This window comes from Scylla paramamosain, chromosome 26, assembly GCF_035594125.1.
Source record: "Scylla paramamosain isolate STU-SP2022 chromosome 26, ASM3559412v1, whole genome shotgun sequence".
Classification (NCBI taxonomy): domain Eukaryota; kingdom Metazoa; phylum Arthropoda; class Malacostraca; order Decapoda; family Portunidae; genus Scylla; species Scylla paramamosain.
In genome coordinates this window covers 20,394,091-20,407,359 of record NC_087176.1, presented here as the reverse complement: position 1 = coordinate 20,407,359, position 13,269 = coordinate 20,394,091, and the positions used below count along the sequence as shown (strand labels likewise).

General features: G+C 39.3%; 1 protein-coding gene across 3 annotated transcripts in view; it reads left to right on the top strand.

Annotated features, from left to right (window-relative positions):
- Window positions 1-13,065, top strand: part of LOC135113799 (fibrocystin-L-like) — a 28,536-nt gene extending 15,471 nt beyond the window's left edge. Inside the window, exons 4-14 of one of the 3 annotated variants that reach the window (XM_064029416.1) lie at window positions 796-866; window positions 1,893-2,026; window positions 2,943-3,054; window positions 5,074-5,304; window positions 6,380-6,547; window positions 6,685-6,782; window positions 7,142-7,264; window positions 7,424-7,709; window positions 9,788-9,840; window positions 11,892-12,041; window positions 12,201-13,065. In XM_064029416.1, coding sequence (XP_063885486.1) covers window positions 796-866; window positions 1,893-2,026; window positions 2,943-3,054; window positions 5,074-5,304; window positions 6,380-6,547; window positions 6,685-6,782; window positions 7,142-7,264; window positions 7,424-7,684 — 1,198 coding nt within the window. In that variant the 3' untranslated portion in view covers window positions 7,685-7,709; window positions 9,788-9,840; window positions 11,892-12,041; window positions 12,201-13,065. Of the gene's footprint in view, window positions 1-645; window positions 867-1,892; window positions 2,027-2,942; window positions 3,055-5,073; window positions 5,305-6,379; window positions 6,548-6,684; window positions 6,783-7,141; window positions 7,265-7,423; window positions 7,710-9,787; window positions 9,841-11,891; window positions 12,042-12,200 lie in introns of all 3 variants that reach the window. The other 2 variants (XM_064029415.1, XM_064029417.1) reach the window with 2 other exon arrangements.
- The last annotated feature ends 204 nt before the right edge of the window (window positions 13,066-13,269 follow it).

Here is a 13,269-nt window from a genome sequence, read left to right as displayed (position 1 = left end):
GGTGATGTTCCGCATATTGAAAATGAGATCTTAGACTGCGAATGTTGCAGAAGTTAATGAAAAAGTTGAGGGGGGTGTCAAGACACTGAGGGTCATTATCAGAAGAGCAGTCCGACCTGGGGACATTTGTGGTCCCTTCCACAGATGGGGACTCTGAGTCTGGTGTAAGAGTCGCCATGATAATTTCAATTTTTTGAGTGAAAGGTGATTGTGTGTGTGTGTGTGTCTGTGTGTGTGTGTGTGTGTGTGTGTGTGTGTGTGTGTGTGTGTGTGTTATTAGGTGCTTATAGTTTTGTGTGGAGGAATAGAGTTGTCCTGCCCCCTTGTGTTATGAGACACAAAGGGAAATGTTCAGTGAGGTCACAGCTGGTTTTAATGATAAGTTCACAGCATCCCCTGATCCAGTGCTTTAGACCTCACCGGGAGTAATTATCATTTTGGCAGGTGCCTACTGCCTCCTCCTGTGTGTGTGTGTGTGTGTGTGTGTGTGTGTGTGTGTGTGTGTGTGTGTGTGTGTGTGTGTGTGTGCGCGCACATGCATGCATGTGTGCGTGTGTGCGTGCATGTGTTAATCTAATCTTAGTTAACACCCCTTGCTTGTGTCACCACTTTTCTAGTGTATGTGTGTGTTAATCTAATCTTCAGTTAACACTCCTTGCCTGTATCACCTCCTCATCTCTCCACACACCACACCCTGCACTAAGATTAAGACACCTAACCAACTCTGCTGCTCCATCACCACCAGGGAGGCTCTTTAGTGGCTGGCTACTCCTCAGACACTCCCTTCACCCACAGTCTCATCATTCACCTGATGGACCCTGAAGATGTTGATGCCTATAGCATGAACCTGGGCTGGAAAACTATAGGTATGTGCTAGAACACTGTGGAAGGGTGCTGGAAGGTTGTATAGGAGAGTTGAAAGATTGTTGATGATTCTGGAAGGTTGTAAAGGAGTTTGGAAAGGTGTTTATCTATTAATGGTGCTAGGAGATTGCAAGGAAAGGGCGGTAGGTTGTAAGGGGAGTGTTAAAAGCCTGTTAGTGATGAACAGAGGTTGCAAGAGAAGCTCAGATGGTTGTAAAGAAGTATTTGAAGGTCATTGATGATACTGAGAGGCTGCAAAAAAGAGGCTGGCAGGTTATAGAAGATTATTAAAAGTTGTTATTGATTCTCAAAGGTTACAATAAAGGCTAGAAAAACACTAGTGACAGAATAACAGTTGACACAACGAAGGAAGACTGCTGATAAGGTAATTAACAATGCATTAACTCTGTCACTGAGATAAACAACAATGCACAGCGCCAAGAATGATGTACAAAATCTTTATAAACACGTACAAGGAAAAAGGAGATAAAAAGAATGGGTTTTGCAATTTGTAGTCCCTATAATGCTTGGAGGCAGCTTGTTCTTACCCGTGAGTGTCTTGTTGTGGGTACCTGTGACTTCCTTGTTGTTGCCTGTGAGTGTTTTGTCTCAAAGTAGCTGGTGATGGAGGAGAGATGTGGCAAATAACAGTGAGAGGCTGAAGAAAATAAGAACATAAGAACACAAGAGAAGCTGCAAGAAGCTGCCTGGTCTACACGTGGCAGTCCTTGTACAGAACATGCCTATCTATTTCCACCTATCACCCAATCCACAAATTTGTCTAATCATCTTTTAAAGCTCCCTAATGACTCGGCTCTAACAACCTGATTACTGGGTTCATTCCATTCATCTACCACCTTATTTGAGAACCAGTTCCTTGCTCTCTCTCATTGAAATATTTTCCAGCTTGAACTCATTATTTCTTGTTCTATCTTGATTACTGACCATGAAAATTTTGCTTATATCACCCTTGTACCTTTGTTATAAAGATAGCTACAGGTGTGAAATGAAGGTCTGGTATGTTGCAGGTGTGTTTGGCTATCTCAGGCTGCATGGGCAGGTGTGCAGGAGATCATGGCACAAGCTTGGGGCCACAGTGGAGGTTGGGACCGGCCACATAACTCTGGCCGAGGATCCTGATGCTTCCTGGCTCAATAAGGAGGTGAGTGGAGGGGTGTCAGATGAGGTGAGATCAGGTTAGGTAAGGTCAGGTCAGGTTAGGATATGTAAGGTTAAGTTAGATTAAGTTAGGATTGGTAAGGTTAAGTTATAAGTTAGATTAGGTTAGGTTAGATTAAGAGGCAGAGAGAAGGAGAAGGCATAATAAAGATACAAAGTTAGATTAATTACGTTCAGGTAAGATAAGCTTAAGTTAGGTAAGATTGAGAGGCAGAGAGAATGGGAAAGCTGAATGAGTAGGTTAGGTTAGGTGAGGTTACTAGGTTAGGTTAAGTTAAATAAGAAACTTAAGGTAAGATTAAGTTAGGTGAGATACATGGTAAAGTAAGATGAAATTAAGTTAGGATAGATTAAGAGACAGAGAGAAGGAGAAAACTGAGTGAGAGGATGCCAGGTTAGATTGGGTTAGGTGAGGTAAGAATAGGTTCAGTCAGAAGGCAAGAAGATCGGAAGGAAGAAGAGGAAAAGCTGTAGTTGTTGGACAGAAATTTTGCATTGGTATTGTTTATTGTATTTTACTAATATTTCAGAGGTAGTTTGGGAAGGGGAGAGAAGGAAGGAGAAGCACAGGGAAGGAAGGGGAAGGAAAAAGAAGAGTATAATTGGATCATCTATTATATCCCCTTCTTCTTATTCTCTATTTCTCATTATTTTATTCTGCTTTACTCTCTTTAAGTCTCTCTCTCTTTCCCATGTCTTAGTCCAACTTCTCTTCTTTTCCTTCCATTTACCTCTTATCAGATTGTCCCTTTTTCATACTTCTCTCCCCCTCTGCTTTCCTCTCTTCCCCTTCCATTTATCTCTCCTTAGATCATGTCCCTTTTCATATTGTGTTCCTCTCCCATGCCTTGCTCTGCCTCCCATTCTCTCCCTTCACCTCTCACCACACTGCCATTCAGGTGGGTGTGACAACAACAGGAAAAGAGGCAACAGAGAGCGAAGTGAGGCGAGTGGTAGCAATCAATGGTGCCACACTCACCCTAGACTCAGCACTCAAATTCCAGCACCTTGGTGAGTGTTTTGCTCCTTGTCCTTCACTCACTGAAACATTAGTTTAGTCTACACTCCCACCTCTTCTCCAGAATTCCATCTAGCACTTGGTGGAAGTAAGGAGAATGCATAACATTTGTGGTATATATCAGGTTAAGGAGAAGGAATGCAATGTGTAGTGCCTGAGGGTGTCAAACACAGCATTCTTTGGTAGTCTGATCTTGTAGGAAGAATGGCAGAGAGTAAGATGAATAAGTGAGTGTATGTGAGTGTGACATGCAGTGGGTGGAAGACAGTGACCTGCAGTGAAATGGGAAATCAGAGTGGCTGGAGTATTGGAGAGAATGAGTGAAGTAGAGCATGTAAGGACAGGAATATTTGAGTGTGGTAGATGCAGTGGGTGCAAGACAATTACCTGCAGTTGAATGGGAGGTCAGAGTGTTCAGTATGGGAGAGAATGGATATAGAAGAGCTTGTTAGGACAGAAATAAATGAAGCACAGTGGTGGAGGCTTGAGAGAAGGAGATGAGAGGAGAATGAAAGAACCAAAACATATGAGGATAGAAATAAATAGAGATCCTTCTATCACAGCATTCCATAAACACAAGCATCTGGTATAAGTAGAAAGTAAGTTTGTCATCAGTGAAATCTCTGTCTATTTATCAAGAGAAGACAGAATGAGAAAATTAGAACATGCAAGAAATACTCGTAAATAGACACTTTCATGACAATCCATAAACACAAGCATCAGATATGAATAGACAGAAGCAAGTGTGTAATCAATGAAAGCTTTCTATTTATCAAGAAGAGACAGAATGAGAGGAGTAGAACATGCAAGGAATAAATAGAGACTCTTCCTTCCCAGCAATCCATAGACACAAGCATCAGGTACAAAGACACACATGCAAGTTTGGCATCAATTAAATCTGTGTATCTCCACCCAGGGGAGATACACACGCTGTCAGACGGCACTTCCATCACACTGGCTGGGGAGGTCGGTCTCCTGAGCCGGAACATTGCGGTGGAAGGAATCACGGAGAACAGCAACGGGGGAAGAATTCTGGTCTCCACAGTCTTCTAGAATGGCAAGCATTATGTTGGTGAGTCTGGAAGATAAGCTGACTGGTGAAGCTTTGGTGAGTCTGGAAGATAAAGCAATAAAGCTTTGGTGAGTTTGGAAGATAAAGCAATAAAGCTTTGATGAGTCTGGAAGATAAACTAGTTGGTGAAGCTTTGGTGAGTCTGGAAGATAAGCTGATTGGTGAAGCTTTGGTGAGTCTGGATGATAAAGTGATAAAGCTTTGGTGAGTCTGGAAGATATTCTGGTTGGTTAAGCTTTGGTGAGTCTGGAAGATAAGCTGATTGGTAAAGCTTTGGTGAGTCTGGAAGACAAAGTGATAAAGCTTTGGTGAGAATGGAAGATAAACTAGTTGGTGAAGCTTTAGTGAGTTTGGAAGATAAGCTGATTGGTAAAGCTTTGTTGAGTGAAAGATAAGCTGATTGGTAAAGCTTTGGTGAATCTGGAAGATAAAGTGATGAAGCTTTGGTAAGTCTGGAAGATCAAGTGATGTTTTTAATGATGATTTGTTCCATTTTCTTTGAATGCTTACTACTGCTACTACTACTACTACCATTACCACCACCACTGCCACCACCACCACCACTACTATAACAACTACTGCTAAAACAATTACCACCACACTCCCTGTACCACACTAAGGAAACGCTTCCCTCTCTCACCATGACTGCTTTCAAAGGCCACTGAGATGACTGACCAGGTTCTCAAGAGTGTTTCTCCTGCTGTTAATGTAGGAATCTTGTTCATTTCTCACTAGAACCATAAGAACATCCTTAAAAACCTGTGTAACTTCAAGTACAGCCTTTTCAGAGCAGAGGTGCAGCCAGAAGTTTTTCAGAGTGTGGTCCTTAACATGCACCACCACTAATAAAACCATTACTACTCTACTATTACCACTACATTCCATCCACCATGACCACCACCAATACCATCACCACTAGTCCTTTCTGTCCCTCCTTCAGGTTCGGCCCAAGTGGATGGCGTGGAGTTCCGTAACATGGGGCAGGAAGGCTTCACCGACATCACTGACCCACGCTACTCCATTGCCTTCCTGGGCCTTGATGCCATTGGTGACCATTCTAGCTACGTCAAGAGGTCATCATTCAATGTCAACTATAATGTGGCTGTTGGGCTCATCAAGACCTTGAACATGGTAGTGGAGGAGAACGTTATCTATCATGAGCTGGATTCAGGTGTGTGTATTTACCTAGTTGTATAGTACAGGGTCCGAGCCAAAGCTCAAACCCTGTACTATACAACTAGGTAAATACACACACCTGAATCCAGCACATGATAGATAACGTTCTCCTCCACTACCATGTGTGTGTGTGTGTGTGTGTGTGTGTGTGTGTGTGTGTGTGTGTGTGTGTGTGTGTGTGTGTGTGTGTGTGTGTGTGTGTGTTTTATTTATTTATTTATTTATTTATTTATTTATTTATTTATTTATTTATTTATTTATTTATTTATTTTATTTTTTTTTTTTTTATGTGTGTATTCATATGGTTTTTCTTATTTATTTACTTATCTATTTATTTGTGCTAGATTCAGGTATGTGTGTGTGTGTGTGTGTGTGTGTTTGTGTTTATAGTTTTTAATTAATTATTATTATTTATCTATTTATTTATTTATTTATTTATTTATTTTATTATTATTTTTATTATTATTATTATTTTATTTATTTATTTTTATGTAGGAGGGGCACTAGCCAAGGAAAACAAAATTATAAGAAAAAAGGGCCCACTGAGCTGCTGGTCCCCAGAGTAAAAAGTAGTTGTCAGAAATTACAGGATAAGTGTCTTGAAACTTTCCTCATCAAAGAGTTCAAGTCATAGGAAGGTGAAAATACAGAAGCAGGCAGGGAGTTCCAGTGTTTACCAGAGAAAGTGATGAATGATTGAGAATACTGGTTGATTATTGCATTAAAGAGGTGGACAGAATAGGGATGAGAGAAAAAAGAGTCTTGTGCAATGAGGCTGTGGGAGGAGGGGAGGCATGTAGTCAGCAAGATCAGAAGAGCAGTTAGCATGAAAATAGCGGTAGAAGATAGCTAGAGATGCAACATTGCGGCAATGAGAGAGAGGCTGAAGACAGTCAGTTAGACGAGAGGAGTTGATGAGACGAAAAGCTTTTTACTACCTTTCCTTTAATTAATCATACATGTTTAGTAATTTGTGTAACAGAAACCATTCATAAAGTGGAAATTCATTAATGAAGTCACTAGTGCACTTCCTCTCCTCATTTCCCTCTCATTTTCCATCCCTCTGGCAGGCATAAGACACGAGACAGGCTCCAACACCTACAGGTGGAACCTCATCACAACTGTGTTCTTCCTGGGGACTTATGAAGACAGACAGGAAACAGAGAACTTGAATTGGAGTGGTGCCTTTCAGCTGGACAATGCACCCAACACTGTACTGACTGGCAATGTTGTTGCTGGTACATAACAACTTCTGTGTCTTGTGTTGGTGAAGGATATTGGGGAATGTGTGTCAAGACATCGGTTATTTGTTGTGGTGTGTTTGTCTTTTTTAGTCTTTGTGGTGCTGACTCTTGTCTCTCATGGTGTTGTACAGGTGCAGAACAGGCTGGCTACAAGACCCTTGGAGAGCTGTGCGAGGACACAACTTGGTGGATGGGGAATGAAGTGCACAATGCAATTTATGGAGTCATGGTGAGAGACGGAGACTGAGAGGTGCAAGAATAATTTATAGTATTTTTAGTGCTGCCATACACTGCTGCAAACTTTGCATTGTTGTGTGCAGGCATAGAGAGAGAGAGAGAGAGAGAGAGAGAGAGAGAGAGAGAGAGAGAGAGAGAGAGAGAGAGAGAGAGAGAGAGAGAGAGACAGTGTGAGAGATAGAGAAGTTTTGGTGCTACTAGTGCTACTGTACCTTGTTCCTGCCACCTTTTTGTTGCTGTGTGCAGATGTAGTGAGAGAGAGAGAGAGAGAGAGAGAGAGAGAGAGAGAGAGAGAGAGATAGAGAGTCAGTAGCATTAGCAGTGTTGTCCTAACCCTTGTATACTGTGCAGCTATGGAAGAAGGGAGGCACGGGGCCACTGACAGACTGCTGCAGACTCAACAACTTCTACACCTGGAGAATCTCAGACACAGGCTTCTATGTCCAGCACTATGCCAGCTCCCTCATCACTAATGTAAGCTGGAGGAAGAGGAGGAGGAGAGACACTATAAATTCCAAAAATGCTGTAATATATTGTCCTTAAGACCCCAAGACCTAAGAGAAAATTTATAGATGCATTGAAGGAAGACATGCTTGCACTAGGTGTGACTGAGGAAGGCTTTCTCTCTCCCAGGTTGTCTCTGTGGACAGTCCCCTGGGAGCAATGCAGATCATCTATGAGCCAGATTCACTGAGTCACAAGTTCCACCCCAAGACAGCCAATGCCAGTCACTCCCTGTTTGTGGGTGTCTCCCCATCACACACTTGTGAATACCAGGCATCCAAGTCCCGGATAATGAAGTTCTATGGAGATAAATTTTTTGGCGGAGGCGTCGGCGGAGGAAACACTGGCGTCCTCTTAGCATCATTCACCTCTGGATCTAATAAGTTGTAGGGCTGGGCAGGATTCTATAAAACAGGTAATCGCAAATCTGATTACTTGCCCTGTTGGATTCGTGAGATTCGAACCTTCCATGAATCCTATGTACTCTTAAGTTCTTAACAAGCCCCAGGCACCCGAGATTCTTCCTATTGTCTGCCAGGCACGAGATTCGTTGGTGTTTGCAAGGGAATCCAACCACGGAGAGAATCCAGGATTCCCCTCCACATGTTACAAACATCACGACTCTCTCCCTTTGGCTAGAATTTGCCGAGATGCAGACTGTGTTTCCCATGATGCTTACCAAGGATATATATATATATATATATATATATATATATATATATATATATATATATATATATATATATATATATATATATATATATATATATATATGTGTGTGTGTGTGTGTGTGTGTGTGTGTGTGTGTGTGTGTGTGTGTGTGTGTGTGTGTGTGTGTGTGTATATATATATATATATATATATATATATATATATATATATATATATATATATATATATATATATATATATATATATATATATATATATATATATATATATATATATATATATATATATATATGTGTGTGTGTGTGTGTGTGTGTGTGTGTGTGTGTGTGTGTGTGTGTGTGTGTGTGTGTGTATATATATATATATATATATATATATATATATATATATATATATATATATATATATATATATATATATATATATATATATATATATATATATATATATATATATTATATGAAGAATTCCATGATATAAATATGCAATCATGAAAATACATGTGCAGTTATAGTTGAGTGAGACACACTTCAGCAAGGTGAAGGGCGCACACTATAAGTAACCATTCAGATTGCTATTACTTTCATTAATTTACTTTAAATGATACAAGGATGTTATAGTTATTCATACACATTTATGATAGATTTTCCATTTATTGACAAATAGGGTACATTATTTCCAAATGTTTTCTTGATACATTAACATTATTTTTGGCATCATAATTGTTTTTGCTATTTTAAGAATAACAGTAAGAAAGTAGTAACAAAAGAGTCCTCTACTAAAGTTTGGAAATGAGAAAAAAAAAAAATCATATTGTTCCAGACATCACAGCGTATTTCCATTAATTAAAATACTTCTCTCCTTATCATAGTCAATAATTTCCTTAATATTGCATTGGATTTCATTACATTAATTTCCTTAATATTTGCTTACAATTACAATGGATACTAGATAAGCATATGATTACATCCATACATGATTTTGCATACAGATAACATTCAACTTAACATTTCATGTATTTGATGTTAACAAGTGGAAAATAAGAAAATATATACAATAAAATCATGTCCATCACAGAATGTATTATCACATCAGTTCCGTAAAAAAAAGGAAAAAAAAAAAAATCTATATCACAGAAAATAATTTAATTAGTACTACAGTATGACCAGTAGTATGACCACATAAAAGTTTCCATGAAAACAAAATGCATGCAATACTATAGAACAAAAAGGCATCTAGAAGGATATCACTTGGCACTGGTAGGAAGCGGCTCTTCACATGTTCTTATTAAGGAAGAGAATCATATTTATATTCCCTTCCTTAAGGCTGCTCTGCCTGTGGGAGATAAGCTCCCCTGCCTTGGAAAAGAGTCTTTCTGAGGGAACAGATGAGGCAGGAATGAATAAAAATTTCTTGGCCACTTCACTTAACTTGGGGAAGAGGGTTTCGTGTTGCTTCCACCACGCCAGTGGATTGCTGTCCCTGCATAAATGAGGCTCCTCAAAGTATCTTCTCAGCTCAATAGAAGGGCCTGTGGATGGCTGAGGTGATGAACATGCCAGATTATGCATTTTCAAATCAAATTTACACCAGTGATTTTTTCTTTGGTTTTGTTGTGGCAGTTACTGGCTTTGGTACTGTAGTGACCAAACATATTGCTTGTTTTGGAATTGATAGCTCCACATAATCCCAAATGGGCGCATTTCTGCCACGCTTGGCTGCCATCATGTAGAACCACTGTTTTTTATTAAATTCAGGGTATTTACAGAAAGTCCCTTAAAACAAAAGTAGACTACTCAACTCGATTCCTCTTCCAATCAGACAGAATCCTGACGGATCCCAGATTGAGGCAGCTGACAAGTTTCCGAATAAAGGTACAGTGTGTGTGTGTGTGTGTGTGTGTGTGTGTGTGTGTGTGTGTGTGTGTGTGTGTGTGTGCATATTTACCTAGCTGTATTTACCTAGTTGTATTGTACAGGATACGAGCTAAAGCTCATTTGAGGGCGTCAGGACCATAGAGACTCAAGTGCCATTTTTTTTTAAATTGAGAAAACTGTATCTAAAGTTTATCAACAATAACACCACTTCTAAGAAAGATATAAATTTCAACTAAGTTTCAGATAAAAACCTTGGTCTTCAAAATTTTTTTACCTAAAATTTTAAAAAATCATAAGTTGCATATGCACACTGGCATGTAAAATATAACCCCTCCCTTTAAGTTTGTGTATATATTTTTGCATGACCTGGAATTTGAACCTTAATGAAATGTTTTACCTGAAGTAAATAATGAAATTATTAACATCTTCCTGATATCACAAGAAAAAATAAAATAGTATGACAATAGTAATAATAATAATAACAGTAATAATAATAATAATAATAATAATAATAATAATAATAATAATAATAATAATAAATAATAATAATAATAATAATAGATAATAAATAATAAATAATAATAATAATAAAAGTATAATAGACTCAGAGTTTTGAAAAAATAGTAAATACTAGTATTGGTACTGCAGTACATTAGTTACTTAAAAGAAAGCAACAAATTGAAGGGTGAATGAATGTTATGTTAGAGGAAGTCATGAGTTAGTAATAATAGTGAGACAAAGGATTAACAGGTGGCACTGGTTAGTCACAGGTAAAGATTGGGTATGAAGGAGGTTTGGGCAGGACTGTGTGAGGAAGCGTGAGGAGGGGTAGTAAGCAGTGCAGTGATTGACTCCGGGTGACGTGTTTCTTCTGGAGAAAAACACTGATTGAGCAAGAGATGGTTATGCACTGTGCATCACACACTCCCACTGGCTGGCTCCCTCTCGCTGGGCTTGAGCCTGGCTGGTCTTGAATGAATGCACCCCTTAGTTCAACCAGCCCACACAACACTTGAATCCCATATCAATAAGTTGTTGTGACTCCATTTGCTACTTCAGGACCTTCAACCATATGGAAGCTGAAAAACAGTGTTGCAAAAATTAATGTCATAGCTGGACAGAGGAAGAGTTGCTAATTCTTTTGATGTATGTAACTCCATATTTGGGGAGGTGATGCTTGAGCCCCTATGGTCCTGATGTCATTTGACCTGTCTCCATAGCTGCAGTTATCCAGTTTCTCTTTAAATTTGCTTACACTAGCAACTGTAAAACTATTACAGCTTAAACTATTCCAGAGATCAGTGCTTTGGTATAGGAAACTATATTTCTTGATGTCACCGAGACATTTACTCTTCTTAATCTTTTTGTATGTCCTCTTCTACATCTTGTTCCCTTATTTACATGTATCTCCAAAACTTGTCGGTCTAACTTTTCCATACTGTTTATTGATTTGCACACTGTTATTAAGTCTCCCCTTTCTCTTCTCTCTTCCAGTGTTATTAATCTCATTCTTACAGTCACTCCTCATAAGTCTTTTCCTTCAATTCTGGCACCATCTTTGCTGCTGTCCTCTGCATTCTTTCCAGTTTCCTCAGTTGCTGCAGCGTACTCTAACTCAGGGCATAATCATGGTTGTAATTATTTGTTTCGTCATATTCATGTCCATGTAGGTAAAAGCCACTCTAATGTTACTAAAAATCCTCTATGCGTGGCCAAAATTCCCACATGTGCTTCTCTGGTGACAGTGTGTCCTGGATAATCACCCACAAATCCTTTTCCTTATTACTTTTCTTTATCATATCTTCCCCCTTTTTATAGTTCTATGTAGGTCTCCTTGTACTTTTCCTGTGTGTGTGTGTGTGTGTGTGTGTGTGTGTGTGTGTGTGTGAGTGTGTGTGTGTGTGTGTGTGTGTCAGATATCCACACAGCTCTACAACACACACTTGCACGCACACTGCACCCAAACCAGGCACTTAAGAAACTAAAGACTTATTGTTGTTTGAGATCCCTTAACACTCCCCATACTCTCCTTTTGTCTCATCCCACAGGCATTGTCCGTGATGCTTCCTGTGCTGTGGTTCCATCGTGGCAGGCATGGAAGTGCTTCTCGCTGCGTTGCCGCCTCATGATCATTGAGAGCATAGACACAGACACAGAGGTGCGGCGCCTCTCCCCCATCGCCCTCATTGCCAACCCTGGTGAGCATTACAAGTCACCTTCTCCTCTTGTCCCCATAAATCTGTCGATGTGCCAGACTTTTATCTTGTTCCTTTAAATCTATTTACCAGATTGTCAATTCCACTTGGGATTTTTTGTAAGTGTCATTAATGCCGCCTCCTCCTCCTCCTCCTCTCCAGGCCCCAGTGGGTACGTGGACCTCCTCCTTCTCTTCCTCCTATACACGCCATGGTTCAGACATATTTTTGTACATGCGTTTATCTTATATTATTTTATTTTACTTTATTTTTTTGTTTAATTTCTATCCAGGCTCGTGTACTCGATGCCTCAGCTCACGAGGTTCACATTCACGCGCACGAGGCGGAGTGAGGTAGAGGTTCATGAAGCTTCGAGTCATTTTGTACTGGAATGCGCCGTTAGTTTCAGTTATGAGTCATTATTGCAGTAATATTGCACGTAGCTTCCTTCATCTGAATATATGCACAGTTTCTTCTCATTCCTGTGGTGTTTTCAGAATCGTTATATTCATTCTTTCTTTCACTAATTCTTTCATTCATTTGTTCTTTTTATATATATTTTTTTTCAATATTCTGTACGTTCATATATTATTTCATTCTTTCTTTTGCTCGTTCGTTCGTTCATTCATTCATTTATTTATTATTTCGTTTGTTCATTCACTGATTCATTCGTTGGCTTTCTTTTCATTATTTCTTACGTTCGTTCACTATTTCATTCTTTCGTTCGTTCGTTCATGCATTTATTCTTTCATTCATTCACTGTGGCACATTAAAATCAGTAGATCCTTTTGTTCGTTCGTTCATTCAATCTTTTCCTTTCTTTCATATATTATTTCATTTACTCGTTTCTTTGCCGTAGTTTATGTCAGCATTATAATGATGCAGTAAAGAAAGACTGGTAAAAAAAAAAAAATAGATTCTCGTAATAAAAGAATTTTCTCAATTTATGTGTTGATGCCCCGCTACATTAGAAAATAAAACAATAAAAAAAAGGAAAACAAAAGCTGGAGTGAAAGGAAATTAGACATACTAATTACGAAATAAAAAGTATGAAGCGAAAATACAAAAAGAGAGAGAGAGAGAGAGAGAGAGAGAGAGAGAGAGAGAGAGTATGTGTGTGTGTGTGTGTTCATTTTATTCTTGAGTACCTGAGTGTTCCGCATGTGGTTCCTGCATCTTTCGTCAACCCCTGGCTGAGAACACCTGCACAGAGCATTACCTGGGACACCTG